The sequence below is a fragment of the Xenopus tropicalis genome, chromosome 1 (assembly GCF_000004195.4).
Source record: "Xenopus tropicalis strain Nigerian chromosome 1, UCB_Xtro_10.0, whole genome shotgun sequence".
Classification (NCBI taxonomy): Eukaryota; Metazoa; Chordata; class Amphibia; order Anura; family Pipidae; genus Xenopus; species Xenopus tropicalis.
In genome coordinates this window covers 157,425,090-157,447,308 of record NC_030677.2, presented here as the reverse complement: position 1 = coordinate 157,447,308, position 22,219 = coordinate 157,425,090, and the positions used below count along the sequence as shown (strand labels likewise).

Genomic DNA, 22,219 nt, shown 5'->3' with positions numbered 1-22,219 from the left:
TCGTAGCGTTAAAACTTACGCGAAACTTCACACCTTTTAAGTTTTAACGCTACGAAAAAGGCGCAACTTTTCGCGTAAGTTTTAACGCTACGGAAAAATCGGGCGATTTTACGCAACTTTCGTAATGGCTACGAAAAACTCGCGTTTTTACACAAAAATCGTATTGGTAACGAAAAATTCGTAAAGACGCCGAAAAAATCGCAAAAAATACGAAAAAGTCGCAAAATGTTCGTTTTCAAGTCGGAACTTTTCCAATTCGGGTCGGATTCGTGGGTTAGTAAATCAGCCCCTAGCTGTAGGTCAGTCTGTGTATGGGCCATCTTTAGCCTCCCCAAACAAAAAAGTCACCCTCCGCCTATGCACGGGCCGATAGTAGCTGCCGATATCGTTCCCTTGGACCGATTCGACAGCTAATCGGCCCATGTATGAGCACTTCCGACAGGCCTGCCCGACCGATATCTGGCCTGAAATCGGCCAGATCTTGATCGGGCAGGTTAGAAAATCTAGTCGGATCGGGGACTGCATCGGCTCGTTGATGCGGTCCCCGGACCGACTTCTCCTATGCCCGCCGTTGTAATCCGATCGTTTGGCCCCAGGGTAAGCACAGGGCTGGGCCGCCTACCCACCTCGCATCTCACATATGGAGCAGTGGGGAGAGGACTCGCTAAAGTTTCTGTGCGTCTGGTCCCCATTGCTCTGTATGGGAACAGAATTTTAGTGTCCCTAAATTTGTGCTGCCTTAGGCCTGGGCCCGGGCCACAAATACTGGCCTGTATAAGTACAGTTTTATGGTTCACAAGAAGAGCAGAAATGATGCCAGTCATGAAAGACTTAAACTTCTTTTGTTGAATATCCTAAACTGTGTTTTTTTCTTTTAATCAACTAAAATGTTGTTTTGATGGAATGAGCTTGATGCACCTATGTATGTGTTACCTTAAATAGTCATGTTTCTGTGTAATTACAGTTTCAGATGCATTTCTATTTAATCAGTACTTTATAATTTATTCCTTTTCATCAATACTGTACTTTCTCAACCTTGTGCCGGTGGTGATGTTTTCAAACCTCTGTGCAATGTGTCTTAATGAAACGCATCCTAAATTATAGCAGACTTCTTCTGCACACTGGAAAATGTATAACAGCTATATGCTAATTGGGCTCGCTACTTTAACTGATGAAACGTAAGGTGCCCTTGACATGCCAATGCAGAGAGATGCTTAGACAGTGTCATATTCATTTATAAAGCTCTCATTACTCCAAGACCTCCGCTGTCATACATAGCAGTGAAATTTATATCCTAGGCTTATGGTGCTGGAATCTTTTCACACCTTAGCCATTTCATGCAGGCTCTTTGTGCAGGTGAAAAAACATGGAGAGAACCTCTAGATGCCTTAGCAAATGTTTGCATACCATTAACATTTGTAAGTGCTAGCAGAGAATTCAGAAATAGCACATCGCTGATTTTAAAGGTTTTTATTAAATTATTTTAACATGCATTTCCTGTTTACAACACTTTATTTATATATTTGGCTATTTATATGTCAGTTATATTTATATCGCTGACGCATTTATGTAGTTCTTCAAAGCGATTGTTCATCATTCACATCAGTCCCTGCCCCAGTTTAGCTTAGAGTCTTAGGCTAGTGCCAACAGGGATGATGCTCAGCCCCTACGTTGGCACCAGCCTCTTACATTGCCTGCACCTAAAAACATTGTCTCCACCTGGGTGCAGGCAGGCGCAGCAGATATCAGCCAAAACACATGAGAGTTTGCATTTCAAAGCCACTATCCACCACGTCTGCCTGCACCCGGGTGGAGACTATGCTTTTAGGTGCAGGCAAGGTAGGAGGCTGGTGCCAGCGTAGGGGCTGATTCTCAGCCTGCATTTTTCTGCAGGCTGAAAATCAGTCCTGTGTGGCACTAGCCTAAAAATGGCCATACATGGGCTAATTTAAGCTGCTGATTCAGGCCCTTCAGAGTGATTCAGCAGCTAATTGGGGCATTCCAATGGGCCTACCTGACCAATATCTGACCAAAAATCAGCCAGATCGAGGACAACATTGGCTCATTGATGCGGTCCTTGATCCAACAGCTCCTACTCCCATCATTGTAGTCTGATATTGCCCACCTTAGGTGCAGCCCCATTTAAATATACACAAAAGAATACAATCCAAGGGTTTGGCATTCCAGGGCTATAATACACTCCAAGCTTGTTAGAGCAGTTAGAGGTACATTGAGGCTCGGATTATGGGCTATGAGACTACAACTGGGAATATACTATTTGTGTACAGGGCACACATTCTTGTATTTAAATACCAGATTATTTCTGGACCCAATGAATTTTGGAGGAAATATGTAGGTTACATATACACATATACCATCCCAGTCCTATTTAATCCTCTAATAGTATGTGCAGTACTGGCTTTAGCTGACATTGTACCTGCATGGCTGACCATTTTTCTCCCAGCCAGTGGCAAAACGTTTCAGCACACACATTCCACATAATGTGATTGTATTACACAATGCATTTTGCAGTTTTGGTAAGATTTTGAAGGCAGTGTATTTACTTGTGGCTGCTTTATGTGGTGCCTAGGGCTCTTCTTGCCATCTTTTTGCAATTTTGACTGGGTGCTGCCTTCACAGAAAATATTTGATAATATTTGCCAAGCTTGTACCATGTCAAGTAACCCATAGCAACCACAACCGCAACAGCACCTCCTATTCATGGGAATTCGGATTCTTTAATATGTAACCTATCAAAGAATCTTATCAAAGTGCCTTATAAACCTATCATTAAATATTGGGCTTTTACATCTTTTATCTTGAGCCACCATTTTGTTATTTTCTGTGTGTCATTTAATGATCACCTGACAAGAATGAGAAAAAAATACAGGTTATAACTGCAAAAGCAACTGTGTGAAAAGGCTGTCTATTCATTGGCTAATGTAACCTAGCATGTATACGAGCCTCTAGTTTGTGAGCACAGTCTCATTTTCGTTTTGGAATAATCCAGTTGCACACATTAAAAGAGAAATGTGTTTTTCTTAAAATGTATATGCAAAAAAGTTTGAAATATGAAGTGCCTTATGTGATATATATTAATAGAGACCAGCAAAGTCTGTTTTAGGCACACAAAGGTTTGGGTGCTTTTAAAATGAAAAGGGTGCTATATAACCTATTAAAGTTCCAGTACAGATATCTGTTACCCAGAAACCCATCTCCACAAAGTTCTAAAATCCAAACATTTCTTATTTTTGGATTTGCTTTTTCTCTGTACAAACAAAACACAAAATCCTAAACTTGATGGTAAACATCATTTCCCTGTTTATCCAGCTAGAAAATAAATTGTTCTCACAGTCCCCAAGCTTATTATTATTTAAAACATTTAAATACATGAAAGCAATTGTTGGTTATTTTCTGAGCAGCCTTGCCCTTCTTTAAGACTATATGGTAAACTGTACTAGAATTTTTATTTGGTGGTATTAAAAAGCAGCTTTTTTTCTTTAAATCCCACCTCAGATTCATATAGAATATACCGTATATACGGTACCTTATATAGGTACCTAATTTTACCTAAGAAAACTTGAAAAACTTATTAACTCGAGTATAAGCCTAGGGTGGGAAATGCAGCCGCTACTGCTAAGTTTCAATAATCAAAATAAAAACAAGTAAATTACATAAATTGAGGCATCAGTGGGGTAAATGTTTAAATATTTATTTAAAAGAAAAACTGTAAACTAGCTCTGTAAGTGGAGAAGAGGGTCAACAAAAACAATATGAGTACTACCCCATGCTCATTGCGCATTGGCAAACTGGCAGCAGACCCAGTCCCGGAGGACACGTAAGGGGGAATAAGTATTGCGACTGGGAGTGGGCCAGGGTACTGGAGGGTCTGGTTGCAGGTGGCCTAATTTGCACACAAAGGACAGAGAGTGCTAGTCTGAAGGGACCCATGGCACCCGACTCGAGTATAAGCCGAGGGTGACTTTTTCAGCACATTTTGGGTGCTGAAAAACTAGGCTTATACTCGAGTATATACAGTATGTGTTTTTTTACTGCAAAACTGTAAATGCACACTGATAAAAACAAAATAGTTGATTACAAATTTACTGGCAGGTATATTGTTATGCTAACCTTGGCTCTAGATTGTGATGTAGTGACCAGGCCAACAAGATACCATAAAGCACCTATAGTTTTAAACTTTTTATCCTCTGTACCTTGCCCAGAATACTGTCTGCATTTGGCAGAGCTGTATTCATAGATGACAGTTAGTGGTCATTTCAGGGGTGGCCTGTGGAACATGCCCTAATGTGTTTTTCATTTAGTTAAAGAGCAGTTGGGGCCACACTGAACAAAATGGTACTTAGTATCTTCATAGGGAGTTCCAGGGGCCTGTCTTGCAGCTAACAGCACTGCACTCTGGAGAGAGCAGCTATTACTCCACAAGGAATAACTAATCCTTTAGTGCATCTAGGGCAATAATAAATGAGCACCATTGCTTTTATTTGATGTGTTAATATTTACTTTCCCTTAGGAATCTTTCTTCCTGTTTCCTACGCAAAACTCTATTTAACATCATCATCAAACCGTGCTATGTGAACTGAAGCTTTTATGCCAGAAATAAAGGCAATCAAATAACTCCCACCATAACTAGGCAACTCCCCTCCACTCAGTGACACATTCTCCACTACGTGCTATTTTATATTTATAATGGAATAAATTGAATACAGAGATAAATATGCAAAGTAAATGATATTTATACCCGGGATCATTCCAAGGTAATAAAGTGGCCAGCTTAGTTTATAGCTGAAACATCTCAATATTAACTCCCAATAACATAAGAGGACATATTTAGTCACAATCTACAGTACGATGCATTTGGAAGTCCTCCATATGAACAACCTAACAATTTAACTGTGCTGTGATTTTGAAAGGTGTAGTTTAATAATGACCAGGTATTTACTTTGTGTATCTATGTTCCAAACAACTTATTTCTAGCAGCATGTGAGATCTAGTAGTTGCAACATACTGTTTTCTTATTATTTTTTTAAGGTAAGAGCAGCATTCAAGCACAAAACCAAAGTTTGGTCACTCACCAGCAGTTCCATTCGCAACATCAATGTGAAGCCTTTCAACTCAGACATCGTAAGTAGCAATGTACTGTCAGCTTGACTGGACTCTAATCCCATATTCTGATAAATCTGCCCCTCTCTAACACTAAAGGTGTCCATAAACAGGCTGATTTCAGCTGCCGATATCGGTCCTTTAGACTGAATCGGCAGCTTATCTGCCTGTGTATGGACACCAGCAACCGAAATCTGGTCTGAAATTGATCAGCTCGATTTGGCAGGTTTGATTTTTCAGTTGGATCAGGGACAGTATCGGCTCTTGATGTGGTCCCTGAGCCGACGCCTATACCTACCGTTTTAATTTGATCATTTGACCCTAGGGTACCGCAAATTTTTTTTGATGTGATGCGACCAAGTCCTTTTTTGATGCAACCACAAATTTTTCACTGCAAAATTTTGCGAAAGTTTCACAAAACAATTAACAAAAGCTGAAATGCGGAATTTTGCTGCAAATACATGCCTGGCCAAAAAATTTGCTCATCACTACTTATTGACGCAAAGAGAGTCCTCAGGTGGTAGCAGGCTTCAGTCCTTCTATAAAGACAGTTGATCAAGGCACTTTATTTGGGGAAAAAAAAGTCTAATTTGGCTAAACAGGTCTATACTAGTGATAAGAAAACTTTTTGCTTACATTTACAAAATGTTTATACTGCACAACATTTTTGATGCAACTGCAACTTATTTGATGTGGCTGTGATTTTTTCTTACTTTTATTTGTTGTGGCAAATTTTTGCTGCAGTTTTGTGAAAAATTTGCCAATGGCAAAATGTGAAAATTCATAGCGAATCTATGCCTGGTTAAAAAATGTGCTCATCAATAGTCTGTTCACCTTTCCAATAATGAGGAACAGGTTTTTATATGTAAGTGTAAAGGCCCCCATACACGGGCCGACTATAGCTGCCGATATCGGTCCCTTGGACCGATTCGGCAGCTAATCGGCCCGTGTATGGGGAGAGCAGAGCGGCCTGGCCGACCGATATCTGGCCTGAAATTGGCCAGATCTCGATCGGCCAGATTAGAAAATCCGGTCGGATCGGGGACCGCATCGGCTCGTTGATGCGGTGCCCGATCCAACTGCCCCATTGCCGCCCACATAATCCGATCGTTTGGCCCCAGGGCCAAACGATCGGATTATTTTTTTTTTTAACCTAAATGCTCCCCGATATCGCCCACCCGTAGGTGGGGATATCGGGGGAAGATCCGCTCGCTTGGCGACATCGCCAAGCAAGCGGATCTGCTCGTGTATGGCCACCTTAAGTCCTTGTAACACTTTAGGGTTTATTTGCAAAACCAATTGCAGCAAGTGCAAAAAAGGCAGCAATTTTGCATGCTGTGCTTGGGTGTGAGCAAATAGCTGCAGGCTCTCTTTCAGCGCACATAGACCTAAAGCTCTCTTTACTAATATTGGGCTGACTGCGTCAATACTGTATTAGTGAAGGTACCACCCATACCTTGTACCTTATTTTTCTTTTGGCGCTCAATGCAGAGAGCTTAATGCAAGTGCTCTACGAATGAGCTGTCTAGGGGCACACCCTAGTTGGGGCCATGCTGCTGAAGTACATATAATGTAGAGATTTACACCTACATCTTTTTCCAAAGATTTGACATGGCACAAACCTGTCTGCCAAGTAGCTTTTACTGATCCTAATGATCCTGCTTCAGATTGTAGAAGAACTATATAGTACTTATGGTACTTATTATCACCCTTCATGTGCATCTAGTGTGCAAACACCTGCAATTCTTTTGTACAGATCCAGCAGAATTGGTTAAGAGTAAGCCACTTGAAAAGTGAAAGCCCCATCTCCTCTCTGACTTTTGTATAGGTCCCTGGAAAGGAGTCTTGTTGTATAGGGCAGTACAATGGTGCTTTCATATACTGTATTGTGTCTGCTATACAGTTTTACAAATGATTAACAATATAGATATAAAAGTTCCCGTGAGTTGCTGTTTCAGTACAAGTTGTCTTATATTAAGCGGCTGATGACATTAATTTAATCATTTGATTTCAGATGAATGGAAACAGAGCCAACACGTCTCCTACCAAGATGAATACATGGGATAAAAGTAGCAACTCAGCCAATAGGATTGACTTGTCTGCAGTGTGAAGTAGAGAGGACTCCACTTTAACCAAAGAAGAGCTATAGTGCCTTTCATGTACTTTATTGCCTTAATTCCAGTTCATGCCATCTTTTCTCACTTACAAATACACACAACAAAGAAAACATTGCTGTGGTTTTGTATTATTAACATCACAGGAACAAAATGCTCTACAGATGTTTTATTGCAAAAACACTCTGCTCTGTGACCTATTGTACACTGTTAGCTGTATGTGGAATGGAGGCTCAGAGATCAGCCCTTTCATCTCATCTCTTATACATGAATACAAATGAAGAAAACAATGTAGTATGCAATACTTATTCATACAGTCGCTTTCTTTCTTTCCTGGAAAGAAACTGTGACATTTAAATAAAAAATAGATTTTACACTTTGCAGACATTGTATACCTATAACTTTTAATTCTGCAATACTGCAGATTATGTGGCTATTTCCTTCCTTTCTCCCTCCCTTCCTTCCTTCCTCCCTTCCTCCCTCTTTAACACAAATGCTGTTGATGTATAAGATATAAATAGACTAAAGAAAACACCTATATGCAGAAGAAGCAGTTAAGACATAATTTTTTGCCTTGTGAGAGTACGATGGCATACACCTGTTCAATTGGCCAGGAGATTTACTGCTGAGTAGTGACTAGGCAGTGACACTTTACTCTTACAGGCAAATCCCAGTTATTGTTAGGCACTACTGCCTACACATGTAACAGATTTACACACTGAAACATGCACAAAGATTCCTCGTGGCTGAGGAGTATTTCGAATAAAAAAAAGGCTACGATACACTACTCTACTGTACATACTGTATAGGATTTGGTATATTATATCCCTCCTGCTGAGACATGTTTCTAAGCAGTGTACTACAAAAGAGTTTTATCAGCTTAACTCAAGCAATTATTATTTTGTACAAAACAGAAATGAGATAATTTCTTTAGAAATGTTGTTTAAATCACTTTAAAAGACAATAAGATCCTGAAGTGTTAGGGTGTCACATCTGCTGTGCTTTCTGTGTGATACTAAACAGGAATGTACAGCTGCTGGGCCTTCATCTGCTGTTCAACTCCAAATCCCAGATTCCCTTGGCTACCTCTGGTTGTCAAAGGATGATGGAAGTTGCAATATAATAGCAGTTGAAGGCTCAGGTCAGACATGCCTAATCTAAGATAATATTGGGAACATTACTGTGAAAGATTTCATTTTCTGTTGATTTAATGTAATACATTATTTTTGGGAGACAAACACTGCAATTTTGCTGACCAGCTTTGGAAATCCATTGGTCTCACAGTGTGCTAAATCAACTACCTGTTTTATTAAGCAGAAAAAAGCAAATCCGCGGCTTGCTTTATTTTAATTTATTGTAGAAGGCCAGGGCACATTAGCATTTTGGGCTGTGGATCCATCTGTAATAATTTAAGGTAAGCAATTTTGGTGACAGCCACATACTGCTGATCCAAGGCCCTGAATATTTATATGACAAATGACATCACAATTCAGGCATCTGACCAGGCTTGCTTGCTCTGGAACCAGATACATCAACTCTTTCATTTCATTGATGGAGATCCCAGCTTTGATAGCACCCGCCATTTACATTATGTCTTTAAATCTAAGTGTCAAATGGGATGCAAAGTAATATAAATTACACAGAACAAGATATTTAGACTTGTGTTCATAAATCATGTTTGTATTTGCCGATAACCTCATACCCATTCAACAGACGTTTTGATATTTGCATTCTGGGCTCAACCATATCAGAGCACATTTCTGTGAAAAATATTGTTTTATATATACAATGGGGTGAATTCATTTAGTTGTTTACTGTAAAGATGTTTAAATATTTATCATTTTGATTTTATTTTCCAGAGATCCTCTATATATTTTGGTAAAGGGTTATATACAGGCATATTGCATCCTTCTATGACTTGCAGGGCATTGTCACATATTTACATAATGCCAGGTACCATTTGCTCTCCTAGTGCATGTACTGCATTGACGGCACACTCAGAGCCCTCTGTGGGTAGAACAGACATCCTCCACCAGATTTACAGTGAATCACAGAAGCAGTTTGCAGAAAACCCCTGACTTTGAAGTGGAGGGAAATTCTCATTGCAGCATGGGATCTGTGGGAGGATGCATCAACAAGCCAATACGCTCCTTATCCCAACAGGATTTTAAAACCTTGCCAATTGACATCTGGCCAATTTTCTGTAAGATATTGGTCTGGCTGGTAGTCCCGTCAGAGGGCCCCATACATGGGCCAGCTTTTATTGGCCTGTGTATAGTCACCATTACAGGATTCTATAGGCTGTACCTCTGTAACTACAGCGTTGAAGTCATCACTACCCCAAAAGGGCACATAACATAATTGGAAAAGGCATTTTACAATATTTTGTACACGCATGGAATCCTTGGAACTCTTGGAGACTGCCTAGTGCCTTTACATAATGTGGAGCTTTCCGGATATCCAGGTTCTGCAAGAGAGATCCCATACCTGTAATTAAATGTCTCTATGCATTAGAAGATCTAAAGTTGTTGTATAATGTGCTTTTTTCCACAAGACCAAGGCAAGCATGGTTTTTCTTAGATGCTTCAGCCTATATAATAGCTTATGTTGGATACACGTGGGGAGATTTGCCTATTAAGCCCAACCCCCATAGTACATATAGAATTAATAAGGTGGGCAAGCCCATTCAGTTAGCCAGCGACTAACAAATCGAACCCGTACACATTGGCAGATGTCACCAGTTTGACTGATTTTGCCTGATTTTGTTTTCTTCCCTGTTTTAAAACAAAGGCTACAGTTCTTCTGATCAAAGGTTTTGGAAACAAAAAAGAAGTACTTTTATTAATGTGAATGCTATACTCAATGATTTATTTAAGATATGCTTTTTTGCCAACAATGCGCCTATAAATCAGTTTTAAATTTAATGTCTAAATAATGTATAATGGAAGCAAGCAGTGTTAATTGTATGAATATAGATTTTACTCAGTGGTCAAATGACAGATTATTAAATTATTAATGCACAAAATTGCATTAAATAAACGTGGTGTCTTTCTTTATAATGACCTGTGCCATTTTGTATGCAATATCTGTTTAGTATTAAGGCTTTACAGTCTTTGTCTTACTTATTGTGATTGAACATGTCAGGGAATGTAGAACAATTTAACTGCAATTCTGTAGCAATAAAAGTTCTCGGTATAAACTATCCACAAGAGAAATGAGGGAATTGTTACACTGTTTCAATAGAAAATTAACATACTGATCTCATTTTCTTGCATGGAAAATATGTTCTTATATTATAGGATGTGTAATCTGGAAAACATGCAGTTAGCAACCTGCAGACGATTTGCAGTGTCAGTTTCTATCCTTCAGTTTTATTGATTGGTCAAAGTTAGAGAAAGTCGTACACAACAACATACAAAACCATTACTCCAGTCTTGAACTTGGGGCAATAAATGCCAGGTATTGCCATGGTTCTTCTGGTAGATGGTTATTGGACTTGGGTATTCCAACCACAATTATGATTCAGCTAGGGATGCACACAGATGTGCTTTTGAACTCTTATTCTGTCTGACTGAAGGCAATTTCAGTTTCTTAGGTGAAGGTAGTCAATATGTAGGGATCACCTGCCATAGATATAGCAGCAGCAGCTACTTCCATGAATTAAGGGCATGGGATATTCCTTAGCTCACAAGATTTTTTGGCCTAATAAGCTGTCCTTATAGTTTAAAGGAATGTTGTCATGGGAATTTTTTTTTTTTTTCAAAAAGCATCAGTTAATAGAGCTTTTCCAGCTGAATCCTGCATTGAAATCTGTTTTTAAAAACACAAACAGATTTTTTTTTATATTTAATTTTGAAATTCCACATGGGGCTAGCCATATTATTTATTTCCCAGGGTGCCACACCAATGTGACCTGTACTCTGATACTTTACTGCTGAGCTGTATTACCCCCCTCCTAGCAGAACAATGGGAAGGCAGCAAGATAGCAGCTCCCAGTAGATATCAGAATAGCACTCAATAGTAAGAAATCCTATTCTGGCTTGGGACTCCTCCAGTTACATGGGAGTAGGGGAAACAATAGGTTACCTGAAAGCAGTTCTAATGTGTAGCGCTGGCTCTTCTAAAAGCTCAGACTCAACACACTGAGATGGCTGCCTACACACCAACATTACAACTAAAATATACCGTATATACATTTGTTGGTTCAAGAATAAAATTTAAATGGTAGAGTGAATTATTTGCTATGTAAACAGTGTAATTTAGAAATAATAAGTACACCATAAAAATCATGACGGAATCAATTTAAGAAGTTTAAGGAACACTGGGTTAGAGGTTAACACTTATTTTTTTGCCTTTAACACTGGCTGTTAATCAAAAGACCCTGGTTTATATTGATTTGTCAACTCCTAGGTATCAATGACATGTTAATTTACATCTTAATTATACATAGCAAAGCTATGATGGTTGCTGTAACATTAACTCCCTTGCTATTATGCAGAGGTTGGCAAACTAATCAACTGTTTCCCCAGGGTGACCCACAGCAGTGGATGGGGCATAGATTGGTGACAATTTAGCATTCGATCTGGGATTTTCATTTGTTTTCTAGCTCTGGATACCCATAAAAGAACATCAGGATGACTATTATACCAGTCTTATTTTGAGTAATCCCATTTTATTGAGGTGCATGCCTAGTAAACGAAATCTAGAGCACAGCTAGGCCTGAAAACTGTACTTCAGCTGTTATTAACCTAAAAGAAAACTTTTGATTTTTTAAATGTTTCATGAAAGCTAAGTGCCCTGAAAATAAATTCAGCATAGTGAAATTTATACTAATAAAGCTGGCCATACACGTAGCGATCTGACGATGTTTCGTGCGACCATCGGTCGCACAAAACATCGTCAGATCCGCCACACACCATCAGGGCTGAAACAGCAGATAAGGAGGTAGAAACAATAGGATTTCTACCTCCTTCTGCCGATTCAGCCCTGATGGCAGATTTTGGTCAGACGCCTTCTATGGCGCCCGATCAAAATTTTCTAACCTGGCCGATCGGCGAGTCGTCCGATGTCAGCAGCTTCCTGCGATATCGGTCGACTCGCCAACATGCCATACACGCACCGAATATCGTACGCAACGAGGTTTCGTACGATAGTATCGGTGCGTGTATGGCCAGCTTAAGAGGCCTTAGGATGTTAATGTGGCTCCTACAGAAACACTGGAGAGATCGGCACACACAGGTGTTCACCTACATCATTTCTCCAGTGGCCCCTACAGAGATCCAAACCTACTTTGGACACAAAAAAATTGAAATCAGACAGCAGGTGTAAGGATCCATAAGATAGGCCAAAGGAATGTGCCAGGTAAGACAGACAGTCTGGAACAATGAAAATAGAACTAGGCAGGATCTGTAGCACCAAACAGCATCTTAAGCACTAGATAACATTAATGATTCCTTTTTGCCAGAGAAACTGTCAGTGGTGATACAGAGTGTCCATAAGATACCAGGAAACATGCTCTGGTGCAACAAGAAGTGCACCTGCAGCAGTGTTTCATTTTTTTAAATTGTGTTTATTTAAATTATTTTCACTTTTTGTTCAGCGGTTGTCTGGTTGCTAGGATCCAAACTGCCTTAGTAACCAGGGACTGGTTTGAACTAGAGACTGATATATTTATAGGACAGGCCATAAATATAAAAATAATAAAATGTGGCAATAACAATGAAATTGTAGCCTTAGAATTGACTATTCTATACATATTAAACATAACCACCTTTTTAATTAACCCAAATTTAGACTGTAAGCTCTGCAGGTGCACGTCTTGTTGCCTCAGAGCATGTTTCCTGGTATCTTATGGACACTCTATATCACCACTGTTTTTCTTACTACATGGCACTGCATATGTATATTTATTATTTTACTTCTTTATTATTACAATGCTTGTCCTCCCTGTGTGCACTTTTTTACACTGTAAAACTGGACAGTACCACATACGCTAGTACAGGTATAGGACCCGTTATCCAGAATGCCCGGGACCAATGGTATTCCGGATAAGGGGTCTTTCTGTAATTTGGATCTCCATACCTTAAGCCTACTAAAAAAATCAATAAAACATTAATTGAACCCAATAGGATTGTTTTGCATCCAATCAGGATTATTTACAGTATATATAAATTGGGATCAAGTTCAAGCTACTGTTTTATTATTACAGAGAAAAAGGAAATCAGTTTTAAAATTCTGAATTATTTGATTAAAATGGAGTCTATGGGAGATGGCCTTTCCGTATTTCGGAGCTTTTTGGATAACGGGTTTCCGGATAAGGGATCCCATACCTGTATTGTTATATAAAAATAAAGTTATACTTACATACAATGCGCTTTGCCACCAATATGGATTTATGCAGCTTCTTTAGAATCAAGTACAAACTACTGTTTTATTATTACAGAGATAAAGGAAATCTTTAAAACTGGGAGTGCTGTTATTCAAAACATTCCAGGTAAGAGATCCCATACCTCTGCTGCAGTGATCCCCAACCAGTGGCTCAGGAGCAATATGTTGCTCACCAACCTCTTTAATGTTGCTTCCAGTGGCCTCAAAGTAGACCATATGTACTGCCAAACAGAGCCAATCAGTCTACATTGAGCTACCATATATCCAATCACATCACTTATTAGTCACCTCCTAGGTATATTTAAATGTTGCTCCCGGGTAATGCATGGCAGACTATAAAGGGTTAAGTGTCTCCACCTTGCCTGAAAGGTTGCATTTACTTTTCTGGTGGCATCTCTCAAACATTAGAAGATAAAAATCAATTGTCAGGGGATATTTATCTTGCACGGATTACCCCACCCAGTCTTTCAGTTTTGATATACTGTACAGTTTAAATTTGCTTGTTACTTAGGTGATTGAATTTAGTTCTGTTTCCCACTTTGCTTTCTTTCACTGAACATCATCCTATAAATATCTGACAATTGGTTTTGAGATGTTACAGTTACAACAATAAATCTGCCTGCTTGGAAGTCAGTTTACAACAAGTTGAGTCTGTTTGAATCAGGCACCTTTCCCCAATGAAGTTATAAAGACAGTTAACCTGGGTGTCATCTTGCTGGTAAGGTCAGTACACAATAACAATAGAAACTCTAGAATGCTATCACTGTGGGTTAATTGATTTATTTAGAGAAATACAGATGGATGTTACAGACAAATTAATCATACAGTGCTTTGCACAAATCTTTTGACCCTTGACCAGTTCTCTAGTTTTACTAAATAGAAGTCAATGGCAAAGGTCCCCTCCCTTTTCTTTAAGTTCCTTCTTTTGACTCAAAACTTTAGAGATTTTGGTTTTTTGATGCTAAGTTTTGTCCGGGAACTTGACTTTTTGTAGCACAATTCTAAAAAGTTGAGTTTTTGCGAATATTCTCGAACCGACTTTTCCTATCGGATTTCTCTATTAAATGTTAGAGATTTGTGAAACCGAGATTTTTAAAGTTTTACATTTTTTTAATTTATAGAGTTTTAGTAAATTTGCCCCCTGGTGAGAAGCTAAGCTTAGGAGTCGTCGCAAATTATTAAACAGAAAATGAGGTTGACCAGTAATATAAGATGATGCTACAGTGCTGATTATTAAATTATGTTGCTAATTGCTTATTTTGCTGGTTTCTGAGCTGCCATGTAGTAATTGCATATATTAATTACTAATCAGCCTTATATTGTGACATTTATATTCTATATATACAGTATATTGTAAGTGACTCCCTAAGCTCATTAAAGGAAAAGTAACACTAACATTTTTTAAGGGAAAAAGCTATTCTACCCTCCCCCAATAATTGCCCTACCCTGCAAACCCCTTAGTATTTTGAATGCATTAAAAAAAATACCTGTTAAAACTTGGCTTCCTGTGGCTTCCTGTCAATTGAACTAAGCCGATATGGCGAAGGAAGAAGCAGGCATCAACTATGCAAGGATTGATTGATCGAGCCTAGCCTTCCTTCTGTATAGGAAAGAGTCCGGCTAGACTCGATCAACCGATCGTCGCATAGTTGATGCCTGCTTCTTCCTTCTCCGTATCGGCTTAGTTCAATTGACAGGAAGCCACAGGAAGCCAAGTTTTAACAGGTATTTTCTTTTAAAGCATTCAAAATACTAAGGGGTTTGCAGGATAGGGCAGTTATTGGTGCAGGGTAGAATAGCTTTTTCACTTAAAAAATGTTAGTGTTACTTTTCCTTTAAGTGACAGTAGCACAGAGCATGTGCAGTGAATCAGCAGAAAAGAAGATGGGGAGCTACTGGGGCATCTTTGGGGGCACAGATCTTCCCTGCTAAAGGGCTGCGGTTGCCTTGGGCTGGTACAGAAGCACAAACATGGTGTACCAAATAAAAGCTATGGAAAAGTGCATAGAGTTTTCATTTGACAAAAGTTTGCTAAGAAAATTATAACAGAATAGGCTACCTCCTACTACAAGTGTGGAGAATGAGGCACATCTACTTTTACAAAAGGAAAAAGCTTCACAACTAGGCCAAGTGTTACTATGGGTAGTACAAATTATTCAGAAACTGCAGTAACCAAGTCAGAAAAAATATGTGTTTGCCAATATATTAATGTGACAGCCTTAAACTCACCCACTCCCTTTTGCCTTTGTTTAAACACTCCTCCAGACTATTTGCTATTATTTCCCCTAGCAAGGTCTCTATTGACTGTTACAAAGATAACTGTATTAATAACAAGAACTTGTTATGTATGCCTACCCTATGGCCACTGGTGCCTCCTTGCTCATCTGAGTAAAGTACAAGTTAGGGGAGGGAAGGGGTAGGGGAATGGAGGGGGGGATACTATGTGCCTTCCCAAGCTTACTCCCTTATCAATACAATACAATAATACAATAATGTTGCAGACACAAGTTTTTATGCTCCATTTCAGTTTTTTTTTGTTCGTTGCACCCTGCCTTACATTATGTATATATCAGCAGTTACATTGCACATTGAAATGAAGCAACATATTTCTTAGCAACAATTTTCTTACTCAGCTTGATATGCCCAGAAATAAATGCCATCTCACATTTTATTATATGCCATGTATCATATATATCCAGTAGCGAGAAGCAGATTCTGCATTTACTTGTTAAGGTGCAGCTTTGCACAAATAGCTTCTTCCCACTTATCCCCAATATTCAGGGGCTTCTTTTCCGTGTCTTTACCAGTTATAAAAAGGATTTGGTTTCTTATTTACAGCATGTTTCCTTTGAGATTATTTCATTATTTTGCCAGCTCTGCTTGAACAATCTGCTCGCTGTTTACTTCATGGATGCTTATTAGCATGTAATTGCCCTTGCTTACAAAATTTTCTTCGTCAGTAATCCCTTCTGCTCCATACGGAGAGAATCCATCCTTCATCCTGTCAAAGGACGTTAAAAGATTATGGGAGCCATTTATCAAAATCCCCACAACTTAGTAACTAATATTTAATGCTAATTGTAATGTACAGATAATAACATGCGTGACCACGCTATCATGAAATTAGCATGGGAGCATCATTACTTGCGGACATGAGTAGCTTTAAACAGTTGTTCACAGTGCAAATTGACCGAATTAAAGTAACAGACTTTCTCTTTTTTGCTATGTTTGTATGTTAATGAGTCTGGGGCTGTACATCTTTTTTAATAAATAAAGAAAGACATCAATTTATTATGCTTTGTTAGCATAGAATGCAGATTTCATGTATAATTGAACTACTTTATAGATGACCCATGATAAAATATGAATATTGAATAAAGCAGTTAATGCTTTGTTAAATATTGTTTGTTTATACTGTGAAGCTCATGCTAAAGACCACTAAAAGTGATATGTACTTGTAGACCAAGACACCATATATATTTTATGTACATACACTTTCCTTCTGAGGATAGGAATGTAGATGGTGAAAAGTATTTGGGGTTATGTAATAAAAGGCATTAAGTTTGACCAGGAACAGTAACCTAAAGCAACCAATTAGCAAGAAGAATTTACTGGTCAACTGTTTAAAAATGAACATCTTATTGGTTGCTATGGGTTACTACTCCTGGGCAAACTTAGTGACTTTTGTTACATATGGGGGATGGTGTGCAAATGCACCACCCCACCAGTGTTTTTGATTTTGATTTTTTTTTTGATTAGCCAAGGAGGGTTCCTGAAGGAATATTTCCTTACTATTGTCTTAAAAGAACCAACCACCCTTTGCAGTGAAGGAAATTATTCTGTATGATGTATTTCTTGTTGTCGTCTAAAAAGAATCACAAATATCTGTTTGGCTTGTTCTGTGTGAAATCAGATTTTATTTATTTTTTTTATGAGACCACCTAGATATTGGACGTTCCTAGTTATCTGTTATGCCTAGCTATCTAATGAATCATGCCTTTGGTTATCAGTGGTAACATTATAATTTCGTTTTTCCGTTCTAGTGATGCTGAGTAGTTTCGCCAGACATGGATTCGCGGCGAATTTCCGCGTTTCGCCATTGGCGGATTGTTTCGCGAAACGGATAAAAATTGTCGCCCGCGTAAAGAAAGAATAGTCGCGGGCGACAAAATAATAGCTGCGGGCGACAAAATAATAGCCATGGGCGACGAAACAATAGCCGCGCCACAAAATAATAGCCGCGGGCGACGAAACAATAGCCGCGCCACAAAATAATAGCCGCGGGCGACAATTTCTTTTGTTGCACAACATTTTCGCTGTTTTGCGAATTTTTCGCCGTTTCGCGGATCTTTTGAAAGATTCGCTAATTTTTCGGCGAAGCGAAACGGAACAGATACGCTCATCACTAATGCTGAGGTTGGGTGGGGTCAATTAATATTGGACAGAAATGGTTACAAATTGCAGAAGAGCAATAGCAGAGTCTAGTGCAACACAGTCCAGTGTTTGCAAAAACATAGCAAAATCTTGCCACAAAAATATCAACAACAAAACAATGCTGTGAGAAAAAATGCACAAAAAACGCCCATTGACTGCAGCGAAAAAAGTGCCCAATGACTTCATCATCATCATCATTTATTCATTTTCCTAGTGCCAGCAAATTACACAGTGTTTTACATTCATTTACAATGAACAAGGACTTTAGAATAATTTAACAAACATGGATCTACTCACAAGAACTTACAATCTAAAGGGTTAGGTATATTTGAAACATAAGGAATATAAAAACTAATTGGTGATTTATGATCCATTAATGTCTGATCACTCAAGATACATTGAATATGCTTCCCTAAACAGGTGGGTCTTTATGGGACGTTGAGTGTTTGGACAGAAGGAAAACTTAAATGTTTTGCAAATTTTTTGTCAGTTTGCAAGTTTTTACACAGTTTTAGGAATTTTCCACTGAAGCAGAATGGGACAGATCCACTTATCACTATCCAGTGTAACTAGAATAAGGGACAAAAGGTCAAAAGTAAGTAAAATGAGTACAGGGGATTTGAGTAGTTGTTCTCCCATAGCAGCACACATTGGATATGGGAATAGAGCAGGCAGGTGGAAATGATGCATTTCACATTATTTCACTTCAATTTCCACATCAATACAGTGTTACTATTTCTGTAACACTATGTTTCCACAGAGCTCGATTCAATGCATGATAAATATGTGAATTAAACATCAACCAACCGGTTGGAAAGTATTGATACAAGGAAAATTGATCTTTAGTAAATGCAGCCCTTAGCGTCCTGTAGAGTGTATAGTTATGTTAACCGTGTTAGAAAAAAGCAAGAATAAAACATTGTGGGAGACATTGGTAGAGAATTAAAACCTAGCCGCCTTTTACATTTCAGAGTAAAGATATAATATTCCCATTAAAGCATTAAAAATAGGTTGAAACCAGTTGGAATCTCACTCATACTTATCATGGTGTACACTTGTGAGAGGAGCCAGAATTCTTAACACAGAATTAATGAGCTCTCATGAGTCTTTATTTGAAATGTAAATGAAGGGAATGGGAGAGGGCCTTAGTGTATAAAAAGGTGGAACTTTGAACAGCTTCTCCTTGGGCACAATGTTACTTTATTATTCATCACCCATGAAGGCTACAGTCTGTTCAGTGTTCATTCTTAATGCAGAAAATACCCAAGAAATGTTGCCAGATAAATGCTTTGTTTTAGTATATACCATTTCATTCATCAAAGAGGAAATGAATCCATATTCATTGAGACAATATAATAAACTATAAGCTCTGAAGCTTGGCAAATAAAAAACCTCTGGGTGGGAAAATCAGGTACTTACCTCTACTGGAGCTAATCCTGGGTTATATTTATTTATATAAGGACAATTCATCAATTCACTATTTTTAAGGGGAAAAAATGATCACCTTTGCCAAAATCACCAATTCATAAAGCTTCAATATGTGAGACCTATTTCCCATGTATTTATACTGATGGACTTTATTTGGGCTAAGAATTAAATATAACTAAGCAGTGCTGGCATATACTGTATCTCAAAGTAAATGTAACCTATAAATACATCCACAAAAAGGCACTATTATAAGGTTAGTTTATCTTTAAGTTAACATTTAGTATGATATAGAGTGACCAATTCTAAGCAACTTTTCAGTTGGTCTTTATTTTCCATTTTTTCTAGTTTTTTAATTATTTGCTTTCATCTTCTTCTTCTTTCCAGCTTTCAAATGGGGGCACTGACCCCAGAAGCCAAAAAAACTGTGTGAGGCTACAATTTTGATATTGTTACTTTATTTATTACTTATTGTTCTATTCAGGCCTCTCCTATTCATATTCCAGTCTCTTATTCAAAACCCTGCTAGGGTAATTTAGACCCTAGCAACCATATAGCGGCTATGATTATTGACTGGAAAGCTGCAGAACAAAAGTGAAATAATTCAACAACCAAAATAATAAAAAATTGAAATCAACTGCAAATTGTTACTCGTTAAGAGTTAATTTAAAGGTCAACAACCACTTTAATTTATTAGATGCACCAAAGGGTTCCCTTGTTCTCTTAAATAATTTGATTACTTCTGTGCACCCCAAAAGAAAATATGCAGGCTAAAGTACTGTTTGCATCTCTCCTGGAAGGAGATAAAAACAAATCTTGTAGAAAGGTGTTCAAGCTCAAAGCAAGAATGTTTTATTAAACACAAGTTCAGGATCAAGGCAGGTATACTCAAATAAACAGGGATTCAGGATAAGGGCAGGATCACTGGAACCACAGGCTGAGTTGCACCCTGAAAATTATATTTGCCCCTGAATCTTAAAGCTGTAAGTGAAGACATCAGACAGAGGTGGGATTTGCTACTGTGTAGGGACCCATAGGGTTAAGCTTCCTATGGCTTTATACCCTACCTCTTCACATCCTTTCTGTTATTGGGTAAAGCCCTATGTACTCAGGTTACAGTTAGAACCACTATCCCTATTGGTCTAGTTAGGTTGTTCACACCCCCTGCAGACTGATATAGTGTCTAACAGGAGGGTGTGACTTCCTCTTTGGCTGAAGTCTGCATTCCAAGCACCACTCCATTAAGACTGGGAGCAGACAGTAGGCCCCAGAAGCCATTTTGCCCCAAAATGATATCATCCACTTTGGAGAAGTCGGGGACAGGGCCCCGTGAATGAGGTTAGCAAGCACAGCAGATTGTTTAATAGCACTTTCTAGGAAAGTGACATAGTCAGCTCTAGCTAGAAAGGGCAGCCTAAAAGCCCCACCAAAGGAGTGATTAGATTGATTAGATCCAGGAGTATTTTTCCTATCCGGCAATGTTGCCTCAGTGCAGGGCCACGGAGTAGAGATAGTGACAGGCAGGATAGCCCCAGATCCCTACTCACCCGAAGGACTCATCCACTAGAGGTTATCAACCTGAAGGAGTTCCTACTACTTGGGCTACCTCCCAAGGGGTACTGGTTGAAAGGTGTGTTTCCCTGCCCAGACTCTACCAAGAGGTGGGATAAAACGGTGCATACCCTCTCTTCTGCAAAAGTGCATTTCCTTATTGTACCAACTCAATCTGCTTGTCTGTGAGTATGATAACCCTGCGTAACATCTGTGTCTTGGACCAATAAATCTGTATTATAGTTCACCATAAGAACCTCTCTGGCGTCCATTTATACGTGCACCACACAGTATCAGCAAGTTGTAGTTCATCTACACCTTCAGCTCCTATCCAGTCTTCTTCCATTTAGCGAAGGCCCATCCTAAGAATGAAGGGTCGCATGTAACACATGCTCTACTTCATTTCTAGCCTGAGATTACCCCTGCATAGCCAAAATAGTGTTACAACTGTTAAATGCAAAACTGAGCCTGCAGAGTGCTTTGTGGTTCAGCCATGAGAAGCACAGCAACAAAACCCAGGATAGGAATTCTGATCCAGACAGATTATGACATTTGTCATAAATCCACATTGGCTTACTATTGGCTTACTATTGCTAGATATAAGAGGTAACACTTGTTGGTGCCCTTTTAACATTCATTTTGGTCTGTTATTGTTTCACATATGCTGAGTAATAGAATTGTAGTGTGAGGATATTATTATTATTATTATTATTATTATTATTTCCTCTTATTTATATAGAACTGAAACATTTCCACAGCACTTTACAGTGATTATTCATCATTCACATCTGTCCCTGCCCCAGGGGAGCTTACAATCTAAGGTCCCTATCATATTCACACACTCTGTGGTCAATATAGACAGACACATTTAACATGCCTGTATGTTTTTGGAAGGAAACTGGAGTACCTGGAGTAAACCTGCACGGGGAGAACATACAAACTCCTTGCAGATAGCGAAGGCAGGACCCCAGAGCTGCAAAGCAGGAGTCATTGAGCCATATCTTCCAACTGTCCCGCTTTCAGCGGGACAGTCCCAATATTTATGGCACTGCCGCTGTCCCGGATTCATTGTTAGATGTCCTGCTTCTCAGCATTGCCATTTAATTGATTGCTGTGCCTGCTCTGCTCTGGGAAAAAAAGCCCGCCCCTTTAACTCTTGAATCTCCCCTGCTACCTCAAGCTCACAG

The 22,219-nt window shown here is 38.9% G+C and overlaps 1 protein-coding gene across 4 annotated transcripts in view; it reads left to right on the top strand.

Moving 5' to 3' along the window:
- adgrd1 (adhesion G protein-coupled receptor D1) overlaps nucleotides 1–10,294 on the top strand; it is a 271,121-nt gene extending 260,827 nt beyond the window's left edge. For 3 of the 4 annotated variants that reach the window (XM_031892498.1, XM_012969246.3, XM_031892497.1), the window contains 2 exons: nucleotides 5,050–5,142; nucleotides 7,136–7,337. In XM_031892498.1, the coding sequence (XP_031748358.1) occupies nucleotides 5,050–5,142; nucleotides 7,136–7,231 (189 nt within the window). In that variant the 3' untranslated portion in view covers nucleotides 7,232–7,337. Of the gene's footprint in view, nucleotides 1–5,049; nucleotides 5,143–7,135 lie in introns of all 4 variants that reach the window. The other variant, XM_002931898.5, reaches the window with a different exon arrangement.
- The last annotated feature ends 11,925 nt before the right edge of the window (nucleotides 10,295–22,219 follow it).